This window comes from Marmota flaviventris, chromosome 2 (assembly GCF_047511675.1).
Source record: "Marmota flaviventris isolate mMarFla1 chromosome 2, mMarFla1.hap1, whole genome shotgun sequence".
Lineage (NCBI taxonomy): Eukaryota > Metazoa > Chordata > Mammalia > Rodentia > Sciuridae > Marmota > Marmota flaviventris.
In genome coordinates this window covers 121,065,991-121,083,738 of record NC_092499.1, presented here as the reverse complement: position 1 = coordinate 121,083,738, position 17,748 = coordinate 121,065,991, and the positions used below count along the sequence as shown (strand labels likewise).

Genomic DNA, 17,748 nt, shown 5'->3' with positions numbered 1-17,748 from the left:
AATTGAACAAAGGGATCCCACCCTCTAGTCCACTTAGTACTACTGCTAAAAAAGAGTTTATTTAAAAAAAAAAAAAAAGGTACTTTCCTATCTAAAAACTGTTTCCTCCACAAAATCTAAAAGATAAAGGCCTAACATTTCAACATATCATGCAGGGTTCTAGACAGCCTGTCCTAGCAGTTATTAAACTTTTTGGTTTCAGGGTGCAAAGCTCTTAAAAATAAAGAACCATAAGTGCTAGTTTGTATGGGTTGTATCTATTGACGTTAATGAGAAATATAAACTGAGGAAATTTACAAAGTTAATTCATTAAAAAAAAAAAACAAAACAAAAACACCTTACTGGGACTGGGGATATAGCTCAGTTGGTAGAGTGCTTACCTTGCATGCACAAGGCTCTGGGTTCAATCCCCAGAACCACAAAAACAAAAAACTAAAACAAAACAAAACAAAAAAAAAACCCTTTAAAACATTTTCAGATCTCTTTAACATCTGTGACTTAATAGAAGAAAGCCAAATCCTCATATTTGCTTCTGCATTTAATCTGCGATGATATACTGCTTCAATTAAAGAATATGCAAAAAAAATCTGTTCTCATCCAGATTTATAGGTGGGAAACAAGGAGTATTTTTAATAGCCTTTTAGATAATTGTGGATATTCTTTGCTACTGCACCTGAGCTTGATGAGTGGTAATTTCTTAAAGGTTAGCTGCCATGTAGATCTGAAACCATATCAATGAACTTTTTGTATTTAGTTACATTAAAATCCACTGGCCTCGCTTTGCAGTCTGAATGAATCCTTACTCATGTATAATTTTGTATTATTATGTAGGGAGTCATTTGGAAATTATAGTTTACTGAGTTATGCATATCCTCCAAATGTGGACACATGACATTAAATAATATTTTAAAAACCTCTTGCTAATTCCACCAAAAATTTCATGGGAAAAATACTTAAGTATTAGGAAGCTGTCATGGTCACAGTGTCAAATATAAGTTTTAAAAAGTTTTCATTTTTGTTTGAAAGTTTGAATTTTATTATTGACAACAAATATAGTCAGTTGTTTTCCTGGAAAGTAATAGGCTCACTATGTTCACTTTTAAGAAAATATCTGCCAGGACTCATTTGAATAATGAGTTGATCTGCTAGTTGTTCCTCCAAGGTGGTCTATGAAAGAGAGTGCTAGTTAAGCTTCCTAACTCAACCTTTGCAATTGCAACTATTTCACAAGTGATTTTTGTGTGTATGCAGCTGAAGTACTCTATATCTACTTCCTGTTTAATCATGAAGAATTTTAAAAAGATACTCAAAGGTTGAGATTTAATAAAATTTACTACTTCATCAAGGGCATTCTTAAACGAAACTCTTTTTTCCCCTTCAACTCCTAATACAGTATCACGTGATGGCTTTGATTTATGCTAAGGTATAAGTCATTTTACCTACAACTGTTTTTGCACTATCAGTGCAAAGGTCAACACAATGAAAAAGACAAAGGTCTTAATATTTGGGTTAATTAGCTTTTTGTCACTGTGACAAAATACCTGAGATGATCAACTTACAAGGAGGAAAGGTTTCTTTTGGTCAGAAATTTTCAGTCCATGGTCACTTGGCACAACTGCCTTTGGGCCTGTAGTGAGGGAGTACATTATGGCAGGTAGTAGGTAGCAAAGGAAACTTCTACCTTGGTGGCCAGGAAGCAATGAGAGAGAGAGAGAGGAGGGTGCTGGGTCCCAATATTCCCTCCAAGGACACACCGTCAGTGACCTAACTTCCTTCTACTAGGCCCCACCTCCTGAAGTTTCCACCATCTCCCAACAGGACAACAGGCTGATAACACAGCCTTTAACAAAATGGGCCTTTCAGTGACATTCAAGACCCCAACTTTGGCAGTATTATTATGAAATAGAGAATTTTGTATGGTCATTGTTTGACCTTACATGGACAATACTTTAAGAACCACTGGACTATTTTTTAAATGTTTTTTTGATAAATAATGATTATATATACTTATAGATTGCAATGTTATATATATATTTGCACTGTAGAAAGGTTAAGCAAAACTGATTAGTATATCCATCCCCTCATCATCTTATTCTTTTGTGGTGAAAAGGTTCAAAATAAATTCTTTCAGCAATTTTGAAGTATATATTACATTAACTATGGTTACCAAGTTGTGCAATATATCACTGAAACCTTGTACCCTCCTCCTTTTCCACCGTTCCCCAACCCCACACTGGCTCACCTTCCATGAGTTTAGCTTGTTTTTGATCTTCTAGATTATCCATTATGCTTTTCTAGTCACATGTTCTGTTTCTGTTTGCGTTCTCATTGCTGTGACTTTGCATATACTGTTCCTTGTGCCTGTAATATCTTTCCCAACCAGCTGGCAAAATCCTATTTCAAATTCATTTCTAAGAAGTCTGTTCTAAGCTGATTTAATCCCTTTATATTATACCACTCTGTACATTTAACATTTCTTGCACAGAGGGCAGAGGAGCTGCTACTCTTAAAGCATCCAATATGTGCCAGACCTTGTGTTAAGCCTATTGTATGTGTTCTCATGAAATCTTCAAATTAATTCTATGTGATAGATATCATTATTATAACCCTGTTTAGTGAAGGACCAGATAGATAGTTGAGGCTAAAGTCAAACCCAAATCCATTATTTCAGCAGTGTCCTTTCCCCTATTTGTTCCAGGCACATACTCAATTTATATTTTCTGAACAGTCTAATAAATGAAATTAGAAATAATCTAATTCTATAATAAAAGGCTCTATAAAGTTTTTCATCTTTCAAAGGCTGGGGTCTGGCCTTTAGCACAGTAGTTTTTCATTCTTCATTCCTTATGACAGTTTAGATTTGGAATCTTCATTTACTTATAGAAAAACCATATTTTCATTTCTTTCAGCAGTGTGTTCCCAGCCGTGGGATGGTAATTTAATGATCACACTGCCATCAATCCAGAAACACAAATGTTGACATTTGATTGTAATGTTTTTTCTCTCAAAGTTGCTTCAAGTAAATACCAATGCCATATCCAAGCAAATGAGGTAATTATTTAAAAATCAAATGATGTATATTTTTCAATATGCATATCATGTATTAAGCTTTTCATAATGTTAAAAATAGCTTATTGAATACTTCTTTTTCTTCTTACTCTGGACATTATGAAATGAGAAATTTTCAGTGTGCCCCTAAGAACAGCTTAATATTTCAATCATGGCTTCACTTAAGACTACAGCAATGTTATCTTTAGAATGGTGGTGAGACCAGTGGTAATAAAATATGGCCCAAGGAAAGCAGCATCAGCCTTACCCAGGAACCTGTAGGAAGTACAAAGTATCAGGACTCACTCTAGACCTCTGCCTCAGAAACTCTGGGGGTGGGGCTCAGCAATCTGTGTTTCAACAGCCCTCTGGATAATTATGGAACATGGTCAAATTTGAGCATCAAGAGGCAACTCAATTGTGCCATTTGGATCCATTATGTGAACTATAAAGAGCTGATAAATTTTGGAAGACATGACTGGTCAGTATATAACACAATCAGTGAAAACATAAGCTGTATAGTAAAGGGTCTGCCATGCCCAGAGTCTGGGCTGCCTTCAAGCCCACATATAGTGGAATGCAGACCAAGGAGAGATCACATCCTCACAAGAGAGGCCAATGTTCTATCATTCCTTGGCTCTGCCTCCCAAGGTGTGAACACATCCACCACAGCAGTACTTAATTAGGAGTAAAGCTGTTTATTGATCTGCAAGACCTATCTACCATTCCCTCCTAGGTAACTCTAACCAACTGCTTTTAAATTGCTTCTTTTCTAAACAAAACAGTAATCTGCAATACATGAATTTTATTGCTACTGGCTTAAAACATTCTATCACTAAGTATGTAAAAATTGAATATGATTTTCCACTACTGATGACAAAATTATTCTTTTCAGGAATATACTACCACTATTCTAGTTACTTTGTTATTACATGGATTTAAGGAAAACAGAGACTTGCTACCATTTTGATAACTATTTGAAGGTATGTAAAAGGCTAATTTTAATGAAGAATACATATAAACACCCGAGCATTTTGTTAGGAAAAGTAAAGGCATTAACTGTTCACTTCATTTTTATTTATGCATTTCTAAAGAAAAACTGGTAAGAGAATTTGCCCCAATAATCAGAGGTTCATGTCTTTGCCAGAGAGAGAAGGTCGGGTCAGGTAGAGAAGGTTTACTATCTGTCTCTATGTAAGTAGGGAGAAGGACTCAGAAGAATGAAATACTCAGGGCATATCCCTATTTGTCAAAAACCTGGAATAAACCTCCCTTTTATTGGCAGTTAATTAATTTTGTTTCTAATACAAATGAGAAAGAAAAACCTCCTGAATATAAATGTTTATGTGAATGATCACAAGCCCAAACAGGAAAATTTTGTTTGGTTTTGAGCATGTGTGTGGTGGTGGTGGTGTGCCGACAATGGAACCCAGGACTTCATGAAAGTTAGGCGATCACTCTACCACTGATCTATATCCTCAGCCCTTTATTTGATCTTGTGTTCATTAATAATGCAACGCTTTAGAAAGGATATAATCTTGAGAGTGACATAGATCAGGGTTTGAATTTCAGCTCTGACAAGTACTAGCTTTGCAACTCTGGCCAGTTCTTAACTTCTCTGATCTTTAGTTTCCTTATATGAAGAACCAGTTACAGGGTTCTTATAGAATCCTTATGGAATTTTATAAGGATTTGAGAAAAATATTTGGGACATGTCACACATAGAATAGGAGATCAATGACAAATTATTAAGGTAATAAAATAAATTAGTGCCTAGAGATCTCATGAGCATACAATCTGCCTAGCTGAATTGAGGATCATACCATAAGGATCTCAACCTCGATAACCTACTCATGTTTCTCTTCCAAGTTAAATATCTATAAACTGCTCGTCCCTGCTCCCCATTTTTCCAAAACACTTGAAAGGAGGACAGAAAGAGGCAGCAATAAAAAACCCAAAGATTCCCTTAAAATAAAGTAATATGTATAGAGATAATGCCTTGGTGAAAGCCAAACTGAACTGCATATGCAGTTTTATTCCATTTACAGTGAGGGAAAGAGCATTCATTTGACTCTGTTTCTTCCTCACACCATCACAGCAATTCAGAACGATGTATTCTTTATTTCTGTTATGGTGCTGTGGATTTGTTCTTTTCTGTTAAAGTCCCTCTGTATTCACTAGAATGCAGCAGGCTATTTTAGCTAGAGATCCAGGGCCATAAACCTTATTCAGTGCAATAAGATCACTTCAATAATATTCTAATCTTGGAATGCAGTTATAAAGATGCATGATGGCCTCAGAGTGCTACTTACAAACAGGAATGGCTCTTATGCAGTCTTAAAAGATAAAAAACTTAACACGTGAAAATGTGTTAAAAATTTCCCATATTCTGCCAGTCTATTTTACATACCTGTGAACTTTCTCAGGAATCTGTGACGGAGAAGAATGACTACTCTTCTTCTTTTCTGAGTCCCGCAGTAATGCATCCTCTGTTCTACCCTTTTCGGTGATTGCTGCCTGGTCAGCCCTGGCCTTACTCTGATCCACATTGAGCTGGTCCTGGGCAGGGTCACATCTATACATGAAGACAATGGCTGGCTTCTCACTGGACTCTCCTTTTGCCTCTGTGAACCAGTGATGGCGCTGAACTGGAGGAGGAGGCAGCATGTGGATAACTGTGCCATCCAGGCCCACCAGTTTCCCTTTCTCTCGTTCTTTCTCTTTGTCATCTTCCTCATCTGTTTTCCTACGGCGGAAGAAGCTTTTAAATGAGATCCAGCGTTTAGGCTTTGCATCAGCTGCCCGCCTGCTACCTTCAGAGTGCAAAACTGATTCAGCTTCCGTTGATCTGGTAGGGCTGGTTGGTTTGGCCCAGTTGGTAAAATGTCTCTGTAAAAGGTTACTTGCATGGTAAGGGGAAGAAGTAGAGCGAGGCGGGGGAAAGGGAGGTGGTGGCTCACTTTGGGGGTTGCTCACTAATTTGGAAGGAGGGGAGGCAACTGGCTTTGAGAATGGGTCTTTCTGTACTTTATTGGTAGGACTTTCTGCGGTCGAAGGTGCTTCAGCCTCACCACTAAGTTGAGATGTGAAGAGTGACTTGGGTCGGACTGGTGTACCCTTAGGTGGACTCTTCACAGCATCAGCATCTGGAGGAATGGCGTAAAGCTCTTCCACACTGCAGGCCTTAGGGCCAGACTGAGGTGTTTCTGGAGGAGACTGGGGGGGCTGGATAGCAGCCACAATCTGAGAAAGCACTATGCTTGCTTTCTCCCTGCTGCTGCCACTGCTGTCCACCAGCTGAGGCTCCTGTGTGCCTTCTGTTTTGGCCACAGGCTCTTGAGTGGTTCTCTGGATTTTTGCTGGGGAGCTGTGACTGGAACTATAACTTCTCTGTGGGGAAGACTGACCTCTGTTGAGACAGTTGTTAAACTCCTGAACCTTCTGAGCCACGGAGCCCCTTTTACGCTCTGTGCTGTTTGAAAACCCTTTGGCTTGGGGACATTCAGTGGGTTTGCTAGTGGCATCAGACACTTTGTTTTCACTTTCTATTTCTTCATAAGTATGGCTTATTACACTTGTGGTTTTTTCCTTCACTGAGAGTTCTCCACTTGTTCCCAAAAAACTTTTGTAGATGGCTAGATTGTCATATGCATTTGGATTAATAACAATGGGAACTTTAATAGCATTTTTGGAACTCCGAGCATACGTTGGCTCATCATGAATGATAATTGGAAAAGGTGGCATACCAGCATTGTTGTAACTATTAAATTTTATTTCAGACAAATTAGGTGACTTAACAGGGATGGTTTTAGAGGAAATGTTTGTAGCTGTGGGTGAAGTAGGTGCGGATTTGTGACAATTTTTCCTTGGCAGGATATTTGGTCCAGTTCCACCAGTAATTAATTCCACTTTAGGGATCTTTTGTCGTGGACTGGTGCTGGAAGTCCACACTTCCTGGTATCGGATTGCACTGGATTTTTGGAAATGGGTATTTATCTGTCCTGGTGTCAATGCAGGTGAAGATACTGGGGAGTTTGGAGTAGAAGATGAGATTTTTGTCTTGGGGATATTAACAGGGCCCTCAAGGTGCTCACTGGCCATGGCTGCTGACACATCCACGACAGTATATGGCTTGCACAATGGCTGTTCCAGATTTACAACTCGGTAGGGCTTTGCTTGCTCCTCTACAGGGACGAGGTTTATGGTTACTGCTTGTCCAGCAATATCTGTAGAGGTTTTACTTTCTTGCTTCTCAGTTTGCACAGCAATCTTGCCATCCTTCTCTTCTAATCGGAGAGCAAGGACTGCTTTGTGTGTCTCTGGAACTTTAACTGAGCTTTTGGAAGCCTGTAATGATTCCTTCTCCAGATTATTACCAGGAAGGCTTTCATTATTGGGTTCAATTTCCTTCATGTCCTTAGACTCTCCTGGGTTATTAGGAGATATCCCCCCATTACAAATCTTCTGGGATAAACTACTGGCTGTCTCAGAATGTGATTCTTCTGTTAAAGAAGAATCTGGTGATGTGGAGTCAGATGACACCATGCTCTGAATGCTTCCTTGTCCATAGGAAACCACAGAATTGTCCTCATAACCGTTCAGGATTTCATCATAGCTGTCATCATAGTCTACAGCACAGATTCTCTGGAGTGACTTATTTCGTAGGGGGATGGTATTCCATTTTTTGTCCACAAAGAATCGAACAGGAGACAAAGTATTTGCTCTAAAGTTAGCAAAGCGAGGTTGACCCCTCATGCGAATCTCCATGGCCAGTAGCTCTTCATCGCTTTCATCCCAGCTCTCATGTTCTTCTTCCAAGTTACTGAAAAGTACATCTTCCTCACTCTCCTCACCACTAGAGAACTCTGGGTAGCAGAACCGTCCCCCTTCATTACTGATTACTTCTGTGCTCCCACTCAAACTAACATGTTTGCCCTGAGTATCCTTGATGCCACCAATCATGCAACTTGGAGGAAGCTTTCTTTCCAATGATCGTTTGTAGCAATCATTTATTCTTCCTAAGAATGTTTCTCTGGAGTTTGTTTCATTTCCTCTTATCTGAGGGTTGGTGTCCAAACCTGCTATCTCTTTTAACACTTCAGTTAGCCCATTATTGTTATTTGATATCTTCTTTGCACTATCATTGTTGCCATAAGGCTTAGGAACATGGCTAAATCCTTCAATCTCATCTTCATTATTATTGTTAAGTGGTTTCTGACTCAAGGCAGTCCTGTTTCGGTTCCACCCTACAATGACAGGTTTGTTCTCACAGTGTTCTTGGATGCTAAGCTCAGCACATACACTCTGCCCATCTGCCACCATCATAGTGGGCTTCACAGCTATAGTGGGTTTTTTAGCCACAGGAGGCCGGAAATTTCCGGTGTTCCTGACGCGGTGGTTATTACTGTGATTGGCATTAGTTTTCACATTGCCATGGGTGGTGGATGCCTTCTCAGAGTCTGGAGGGAGTTGGTGTAAGCTTTTAGGTTTAAAGCAATTCTTGCATTCACCAGGCTTCCAAACATGTTCAGTGAAGGTGTTACAAGCAGACATTTTTAAAAATAGAACTTCACAGACAATGCTTTTCTTTCAGTGCATGGCAAAACTTTCATCTGTTAGTTTTCACCTCCCCTATGTTATTACAGCAGCTCTTCTAAGTATGATCAATCTGTGGGGGGAAAAGGAAAAAATAATCTGAATGAAAAAGGTACTATAAGGCTTAACGTTATGAATGACTTGAAAAAACTGGCTCCTTCTTAAACTTTTCCTTAAATTAAAGGATTAAGAGATGAGCTAATTTGGAGGCTTCATAATATCCCTTTAGCCAATCAGCAACTTAGAAAGTGAGCCTCTTAATTAGAACTATGCACTCTTTTTGGCTTGCTATCTCTGTGGCAATGATATGACCTTCCTCTCTTGGAAATTGTGCGTATTTGTGTGTGTGTATTTGCATTGCTAGAGATCCAACCCGTGGCCTTGAATTTGCTAGGCCAAGTGGTCTACCAAATAGCTACATCTGCAACCACCTGGAAATGACTTTGATACTGCTCATTCTGTTATCAACCAATCTCTCTAATATTTATTAGTTATTTATGAGTTCCTCTTCTTCCAACACCCCTTGAAATTTTAGTTATTTCACACTCTTTGAATTCAAAGCATTCAAAATGAATCCTCCTCTGGCTACCTCATTTCTCAACTCCAAGTAACTTCTCTCCTCTACCCAGTCCTCCTCCACATCCCAAGCCACCTTTCACCTTTTCTTTATCTTATATTACAGCTAATGTCATCACCATCCACCTAGACAGCTAAATGTCAACCTTCTGATCATCTTTGACATCTCTCCTCCTCCTACTAACTCCAATCCTTACTAAACTCCCTAAGTTAGTTGTATCAATTTTATCTTGTAATTTTTATTTTATTACATTTCATTGCAACCCATTCTTGCCATTATCGCATACTACTAGTAGTTCAGATACTCAGTCTCTTTTGCCTGGATAAATGTGATAGGCTATTAACTAATCTCCATGATGTGTAGTCTCACCCACTCTAATATAGCCTCTGTTTCCTTTGCTACAGGTAAGCAATACCAGCCTCACCTGGGAATTTGTTAGAAATTCAGTTACCTTAGACCCAACTCCAGACCTAATGAATCAGAATTTGCATTTTAATCTCAGATGATTCCATTTTACACTACTATCAGATTTAACTTTCTAAAATCCTACTATAATCATCATATTAACCAGTTTAAAAACTATTCTGTGAACCAATCTTATCTAACTTTCTAAAATGCTACTACAATCATCATATTAACCAGCTTAAAAACTATTCTGTGAACCAATTTTACCAAATGCATTGGCTCTTAAATGTCAGTGTGCATCCTGGGTGGTGCTAGCTCACTTAGGCAATCATGGTAGATCTACTCAGTCAATCTTTGGGGGAAAAATCCAGGATTCTGAAATTTTAACAAGTTCCTCCAGGTAATTTTAAGTGCAGTGAAGTGTTAGAACCTCTGAGTTACAGGATACGATGCAAGCCCCTTACCTTTTAAGATGTGGTCCCTGCCTCCCTTCTACCTGTGTCTTGAAAATCAACTTATCATCTTATATTCTCAATTTCACCTGGGCTACTCATTTCTCTTTGGATTATTAAAGTCTTTTAGATATGCCTTTGTGAACAAGTGCTTTCATTTTTAGTTGTTTCCCCATTAGTTTTTGAGCTCTGTAGGTCTAGCATAATGAATAAACACTGGTAATTAAATGTACTGTTTTTTAGGTTTAGAACAATGAATCTTGTGGCTCTCTTTTGTTTTAGGCTCATAGCTGCTGTTACGGATTAGATAAAGTGTGTCCCAAAAACTCATGTGTGAGACAATGCAAGAAAGTTTAGAGGTGAAATGTTTGAGTTATGAAAGTTTTAACCTATTCAGTGCATTAATACACTTGAATGGATTAACTGGGTGGTAACTGTAGGCAGGTAGGTTGTGGCTGGAGGAGGTGTGTCACTGGTGGCATGCCTTTGGGGTATATATTTTGTTCTTGGTGAGTAAACACTATTTCCTGGTGGCCATGTCCTGAGCTGCTTTCTTCCACCACACAATTCTGCCATGTTGTTCTGCTTCCATCTCAGGCGCCACGGAATGGAGTCGGCCATCTATGGACGAGACCTCTAAACTGTGAGCCCCAAATAAAATTTTCCTTCTCTAAATTATTCTTGTCAGATCGCTGAAAAAACTGACTAAAATAGCTGTAGACCTTTTCACAGAATACCACTACTATTCTGTGTTTCTACTTTGACTATTATAATAAAGTTGGTAATAGGCTTATAAAAACTATTTTAATAAACAGAAAGTTTAACTTCATCTGTGTATAATGACAGTGACAGGATCCTTAGTTTGGTCAGAAAGCCAGTTTTTTTTTGTTGTTGTTGTTTGTTTTTTTTGTGTGTGTGCCAAGTTTCAGTATGTTTCTAAGGAATGAAAATATGCTTTTTAAAGCTAATATTACAAAGCAAAGTCCCTTATAATCAATAATTATAAAGCATTCTGTCTTAGTAGAATTATAGACTTAAGGGGCAAAAGAAGTCCACACAGAAAGCCCAATGACCCAGTAAGATGAAAATACATTCTTCAATTTTTTTATTCGAACACATTTATTTACTCTTTTAGATATTCTAAAAATTATACCCCTTAGTAAATTAAATAAACAAACACAAAATCATTTCCTCCTAATCCGAGACCTGAACATTGTGAATGAGGGGGAGTAGCAAAAAGTTTGGCTAAAAAAATAGAGAAGGGGCCAAGAGGTTTTAATCTTTAAAAGTTTTTAGCCTTTTAAGATTAAAGAATTTATCCTAAGAGCAGTGAGAAATCAATAACTAAAAGACACCTCTGACCAAAACCATGAAATCCTTGGGTATAAATCTAACAAATATGTGTAAAATCTAAAACCCATATGGGAAAAACTACAAAACCCTGATAAAAGAATCAAAGTGGACCTAAATGGAGAGATTTACTAAGTTCTTTAGATAGTGTTAAGATGTCAATTCTCCTCAGATTGGTTTTCAGAGGCAACATAAGTCCAATCAAAATCAGAGCAACATTTCTGGTAGAAGACAATAAGCTAAATTTATATGGAAAGAAAGGTAAAAGAACAAGAATAGTTAAAACAATTTAGAAAAAGAACAAGTTGGTAAACTCACACTATTTGATTTTAAGTCTTTAGATAAAATTATAGTAATCCTGACAGTGTGGTATTAGTGGAAGGATAGAAATTTGGGTGGGGAATAGGGAGGGATGAGGGGGTAATTATAGCCCATAGGCCAAAACTAGTTTGCCCTGGTTTTTGTGCCCTATGCTAAGAAGGCTTCGGTATTTTTAAATAGTTTAGAAAAAAATCAAAAGAATAATATTTTATGACCAGTGGAAATTATATGAAATTCAAATTTCAGTGCTCACAAATAAACCTCTATTAGAACATAATTACACTTTTGTGTTTACCTATTGTCTCTGGCCGTTGTGCTACAATGGAGAATTGAACAGTGACTGATTTGCAGTGCTGTTGCTACTCCACAAACTGCAGGGTTTCCACTGGTACCTGTACAACTTATGGAAAAAGACATTTTTCAAAGCTAAAATATGAAATATTTCACTACAGATATGCACCAATAGATGAATATTTTGAAATCAATTTGGACAAGAGGAAACCCTAACTTTGAACCCTACTTAAGCAAAATGTTATTTATTTCACTGAAAAGAATCCCATTCTTCTTATTAGATTAGAATACTTCATTGTATTTTTTAATTTCATAGAGAATTGGTAGAAATTTGTATTCTCTTGTTACACAAGTACCTAGATAATATCTTTCACTGTGCCTTTTGGCCTACAAAATCTAAAATATTTACTATCTGGTCCTTTGCAGAAAAAATTTGCTGTTGACCCCTAACATAGATCAGAAAAGAATAGAGTTCAGACATAGACCCACATAAGTATAGTCAACAAATTTTTGACAAAAGAGAAAAAGACAGTCTTTTTAACAAATATAGTTGAATAATTAGATACTTACAGACAACAAAGTGAACCTTGATCTACACCTCACATCACACACAAAATTTAACTCCAAAAGAATAACAGACCTAAGTATAAAATATGAAGCTATAAAACTTACAAGAAAATGAAGGAGTAAATCATTGCAATCTTAAGTTAGGCAGAGTTTGAAGATACAACACATAAGTATGAAAGAACAAACCAATAATTTGAACTTCAAAATAAATGCTTGCTCTGCCAAAGACATCAACAGGAGAATGAAGTCAGGCCAGAGATGAGAAATTTTTTGTAAAATAAATTTTATTTGACAAAGGACTTGGTATCTAGAATATACAAAGGATTTTAAAAACTCAACAAAAAAAATCCTACCCAATAAAAACCTGTTAAAAGATTTGAGCACTTTACCAAAGATAATGGTGTACATATAAATAAATATATGAAAGATCTAAGAATCCTTAGCCACATGGAAATGCAAATCAAAACTACAATGAGCTACCACTATGCATTTATTGGAATGATTAAAATAAAATTAAAACAAAAGTAAAAACTGGGGGCTGGGGTTGTGGCTCAGTGGTAGAGCGTTTGTCTAGCATGTGCAAGGCCCTGGGTTCGATCCTCAGTACCACATAAAAGTAAATAAAAAATAAAACAAGGGTGTTGTGTCCAACTACAACTAAAAAATAAATATTAAAAAAAAATAAAAACTGATTCAGGCTAGTCAAAACGTGCAACAATTGGATCTCTCCTACTGTATATTGCCAATGGGGCTTCAAATGGTTCAAGGACTTTGAAAACAGTTTGGCAGTTTCTTAAAAGGTTAAACATAAACTTGTCTTGGAACCTAGCAATCCTATTCCTAGATATTTACCCAAGATAAATGGAAACTTCCGTTTACACTGAAACTGGTAGACAAAAACTGGAAACAATTTAAACATTGTATGGTGGTAGTCATATAACTGCACCCATTGACAAAACTTATAGAATTATACAATAAAAAAGTGAATTTTATTATATGTAAATTAATCTTCAGCAAAGCTAATTAAAAAAAACACTTTTGCTGCAGGATAGAAAATGGACTTTGGAGAACAGGATGGATGGCAGGAGACTGTTGAAAGGGCTGATTTGGGCAAATAAAGTTTTGATGAGGATCTGGATTATGGTATGGCATCAGGGAAGCCACAGAAAGGTGGATGAAGGAGTGAATGGATTTTAGAGCACATAAGTGTTGAAGTTTTGAGTTTATTCCAGTGATGTATGGGACTGTTTGCTAAGACAGAGAGCAATGGAGGATGTATGATTTTGAGGAAAGGGTCCATACTTTGGAGCCTGCAGAGAATAAAACAGACAGGTGAATTCAGGAGTCCTGGAACATAGAGGAGAATTCTGTGGTTCTTGTCTATTTGAGAATTACTAGTAGAGAAATACCTAGGCCAAAAAAGAAGACTGATAAGGATCTAGAAAGGTGTGTGAACCAGAAAGAAGAGGATAATTCCCTGCAAAACAGAAAAGTAACATTCAAGGTGTGAAGAGACGAAGCCAGAGGAGGAAATGTCATTAAGAGAGGGAAAAGGCAATTATTTCAATTGCTGCTGAGAGGTAATGGAAAACAAAGACTTACATGTCCCATTGGACACGGCAACATGAACTCATCAGTGACCTGAGGATGAACTGTACTTTCTGGTACAGTGGTGGGATGGAGACCTGACTGCAGTGAGCTGAAGAGTGAGGTAACAGAGCAATGGTGGATAACTTTTTGGAACGTTTAGGTAGAAAGCTGAAGAAAGAAAGAGCTGGGAGTATGGGGGTCCAGAAAGGATTTTCTCATTTTAAGATGGGAGAAACCAGATACTGTTGAATAATACTGGGGAAAGACACAGGAGATGGCTGAGGCTGACAAGACAGGAAAAAGAGGGGATAACACAAACCTCAGCACCCTAGCTCAATCCTTTTGTTTTATGGAAAGAGACCCAAAGTCCTGAAGAGAAAGTGACTTTCCTAAGTTCACACAGTGAATCAGAAATCTAGAACTGGGATATAAGGCTATAGCTACTTACACTACGTTTTGTTTTCAAATTATTTTTTCTTTTGTTAGATAGTTTTTTCTTATGTTATATGCTTACTGTGGAAATTCAAAAATACATAAACAAACCACATGTAATTCTATTACTCAGACATAACTTCTAGTAGTAGTTTGAATCATTCCTATCAGTCATTAATAATTTTTTAAAAATATTGCCTGTATGGATTTAACACTATATGGCACTGAAGACAATATCTTGTTAATCAAGTTAAACCTGCCCCTGATAAGAGAGGGCTAAGTTTTTTCTGTGAAGTAGTATATTTGTTTTCCCAAGAAATATGAAATATTAAAAATAATTCCTCACTTTGAGTATAAGTTAATTCAGTCAAAAGAATACTATTGAATTTACTAGCAGTGATCACATTATCAATAGAATTACTAAATGAGATTTGCCAGGAACACAATTAACTTATGTCAGAGCTGTGTGAATTAGAAACCCATGTTAGAGTTGACATCCCTTTACAAGTTCTGTGTACATCTGCATTCATGCTGCATGAAACCAAGAGATGAAACAAACACCTTTAGCAAGCACCAGATGGAGCTACTGTCTAAGCCACAAAGCCTGAACTTTAAGGGTTTCATTTTGCACGCTAATTATGTTTGGAGACAAAGATATGCACTTGAAAACACTGTCAAAACTATTTTAACTTATAACAGGCTTTTAGCAAGAGACGCTATACCCAGTACAGGTCAGTCCAAAGAGCAATCCTTGGGCTTGCAGCCACTGTGGAATGACTTCAGTGGCTATCAATAATAACTAGCAGCTTTTGCTGCTCAAAACTGACACTCTCCAAAGGGAAAACTCTAGTTACCAAAGTTATGCTTGTGAAATAAAAAAATGTCTCCTGAGGCACTTAAACAAGAAAATGTAACAGTCTGTGCTGGTGTCCTCCATTTATTTGCCAGAAGAGGTCTGAAGTGGAGCACCCAAATGGAATGTTTGATAAGGAAAGCTCATTTGCTTCCATATTCTTTATAATCTTAAAGCAAATCCTCCAGATGAAATGGTCTAAGGGAGAGTTTAATGGCTAAAGCGCCCCTAGAAGCTAGCCAGGACTCCATGATCTAAAATCCTATTTCATATTTGACAGTTTTCAGGACTAAAGCCCTTGAGGCTATAGATAAAGCTGTTCAAGAGTAGCCTATTTCACTTCAAGTTGTGACAACCTTTTAAGAACCTATTACTGTGTTTTACTCTCTCTGCTGCTATACAATGATAATAATTAGTTTGCTTCTAGTCCAACAGTTTCCGGCAGATTTGATATGAGACAACCAAATCGACACTGGATTTTGATCGTGAAATAAACTGGCCAGCAGAAAGCTGGAGCTCCTCAAGCCAGAATTACAATTCCTGGCAGTGAAAAGGGGGTGTGCGGGTGGTCTATTAAACACCACACAGACAGCATTCCCTGCAGGCACCCAAGGAGAACCTGTTAATAATAAAGGAGGACAGGGAATGGACTGCTAAGCTCCTTCTCCAACCCTGTAACTCCCAAAGGCCAATCTCTCTCTCCATAAAATCTGTCACATTACCACAGAAGCAGAGTCAAGGATCCTCACTGCTGTGCATGGGCTTTTAAGGACACTCATTGAGGAACTATCCCCCATATGTCATCCAACACATTAGTTCATCTCCAGGATGTTAGGGTAACATTTATAAGCCAAGGTTCTGATTAGGCTTTTGTAATGGAATATGTGGGTCATTTATGTAAAAAAAAAAAAAAAAAGCAAAGGAAAATGTGACAGTCCTCACGTCATTGTTCCCAACCTTTCCTTCTGCCACAGTGAAAAATGCTGACTTGACACCTTGACCAGTTGCCAAACCCTTCAGTATATGACTAAAAGGGTGGAGAGAGGAAGTGAAAGCAAAGCTGCAGGAAGAGGTTTTGCAGGAGATAAAATGCAGCTTTAATTTGGTACACAAATTCCATGGGTAGAAGGAAATGTCTTAATTTGAGATCTGACCAGGAAAAAAAAATCACAATTCCTTGCTATCGTAAGACCAGACAAGATCTTAAGACATGACATTCTCTTGTCTAAAGAAGAAACAAAAGAAAGACCTGCTTAATTTTGAAAACTTTAAAGCTCTTTTAAAGGCTGAAGCCCATCCAATTCCAACTGCTCCAACCACAAGAGTTTTCTGTAACAATTTACTGTTCCTGTCACATGGTAGTCACCTCGGGGTAAGAATTGTGCAATAGCAATGGCATAGCAGTGCTGCTTAGTTCCCAGCTAATTTTCTGAGTTAAGCTCTTTGATGCACCAGTTAAACAGTAAAAATACTACTCATTATTATTATACAGTTGGTAATAACTAGTTATAAGGTTATAAACTCCAAAATGTTCCCTAAACCCACCTCAGACCCCTACTTAAGGAGGTAAACATCAGAGAAAAGTTTAAAATGTTTTCTAATAACCAAGAACTCCATAGTTATTCACAGTTTTATTTTGTTTACAATGTTTTTCTTTTTTGGGAATGTGTTTCTTCTAATGCTGTTCCAGTTGGCAAAACTGTTTATCCTTCACAATCCAGTTCAAATTTTACCTCTGTGATAAAAGTTTTCCAGATTCCCTAAATATCTTTATTATAAGATCACCTTGCATTATAATTATGTAAGTTCTTAGAAGGCAGAGTGATGTCTTTTTTATCCCTTTACTTCTTGGGCTGTTTGAAACATATTGGATACTAAATAAGTACTTGCTGAGAAATAATAATTCTAGTAAGTATAAGTACTAGGCACTATTTGAAACAATTTTTTTTAGTTTTATGAATAATATATATATTATTTAAAATAATATATATATATTATTTTAAGTCTTACTTTACAGATGAAGAAACTGGGACTTGCCCAAGGTCACTCAACTAGTAAATGGCAGTCAGGATGACATTAATAGTAAAGCTCAGCTTTCCCTGTCATTTGAAGCCTTCTTTAGATATAAGCATGGCAGTCCCCAGAAGATGGTTCACTCAGTACCACCGGCACTGCTCACCAGAGTGTAATTCTACTATGAATGAAGAAAGTGTTAAAATGAGGCACAGCTTTCAATCAGGCAGTTCCACATGCTTAACTGCAGAACA

General features: G+C 37.4%; 1 protein-coding gene across 9 annotated transcripts in view; it reads right to left on the bottom strand.

Moving 5' to 3' along the window:
* The window catches only part of Peak1 (pseudopodium enriched atypical kinase 1), a 271,428-nt gene that overhangs the window by 52,712 nt on the left and 200,968 nt on the right, over positions 1-17,748 (bottom strand). For all 9 annotated transcript variants that reach the window (XM_071608491.1, XM_071608484.1, XM_071608488.1 and 6 more), the window contains one exon: positions 5,459-8,716. In XM_071608491.1, coding sequence (XP_071464592.1) covers positions 5,459-8,601 — 3,143 coding nt within the window. In that variant the 5' untranslated portion in view covers positions 8,602-8,716. The remainder of the gene's footprint in view (positions 1-5,458; positions 8,717-17,748) is intronic.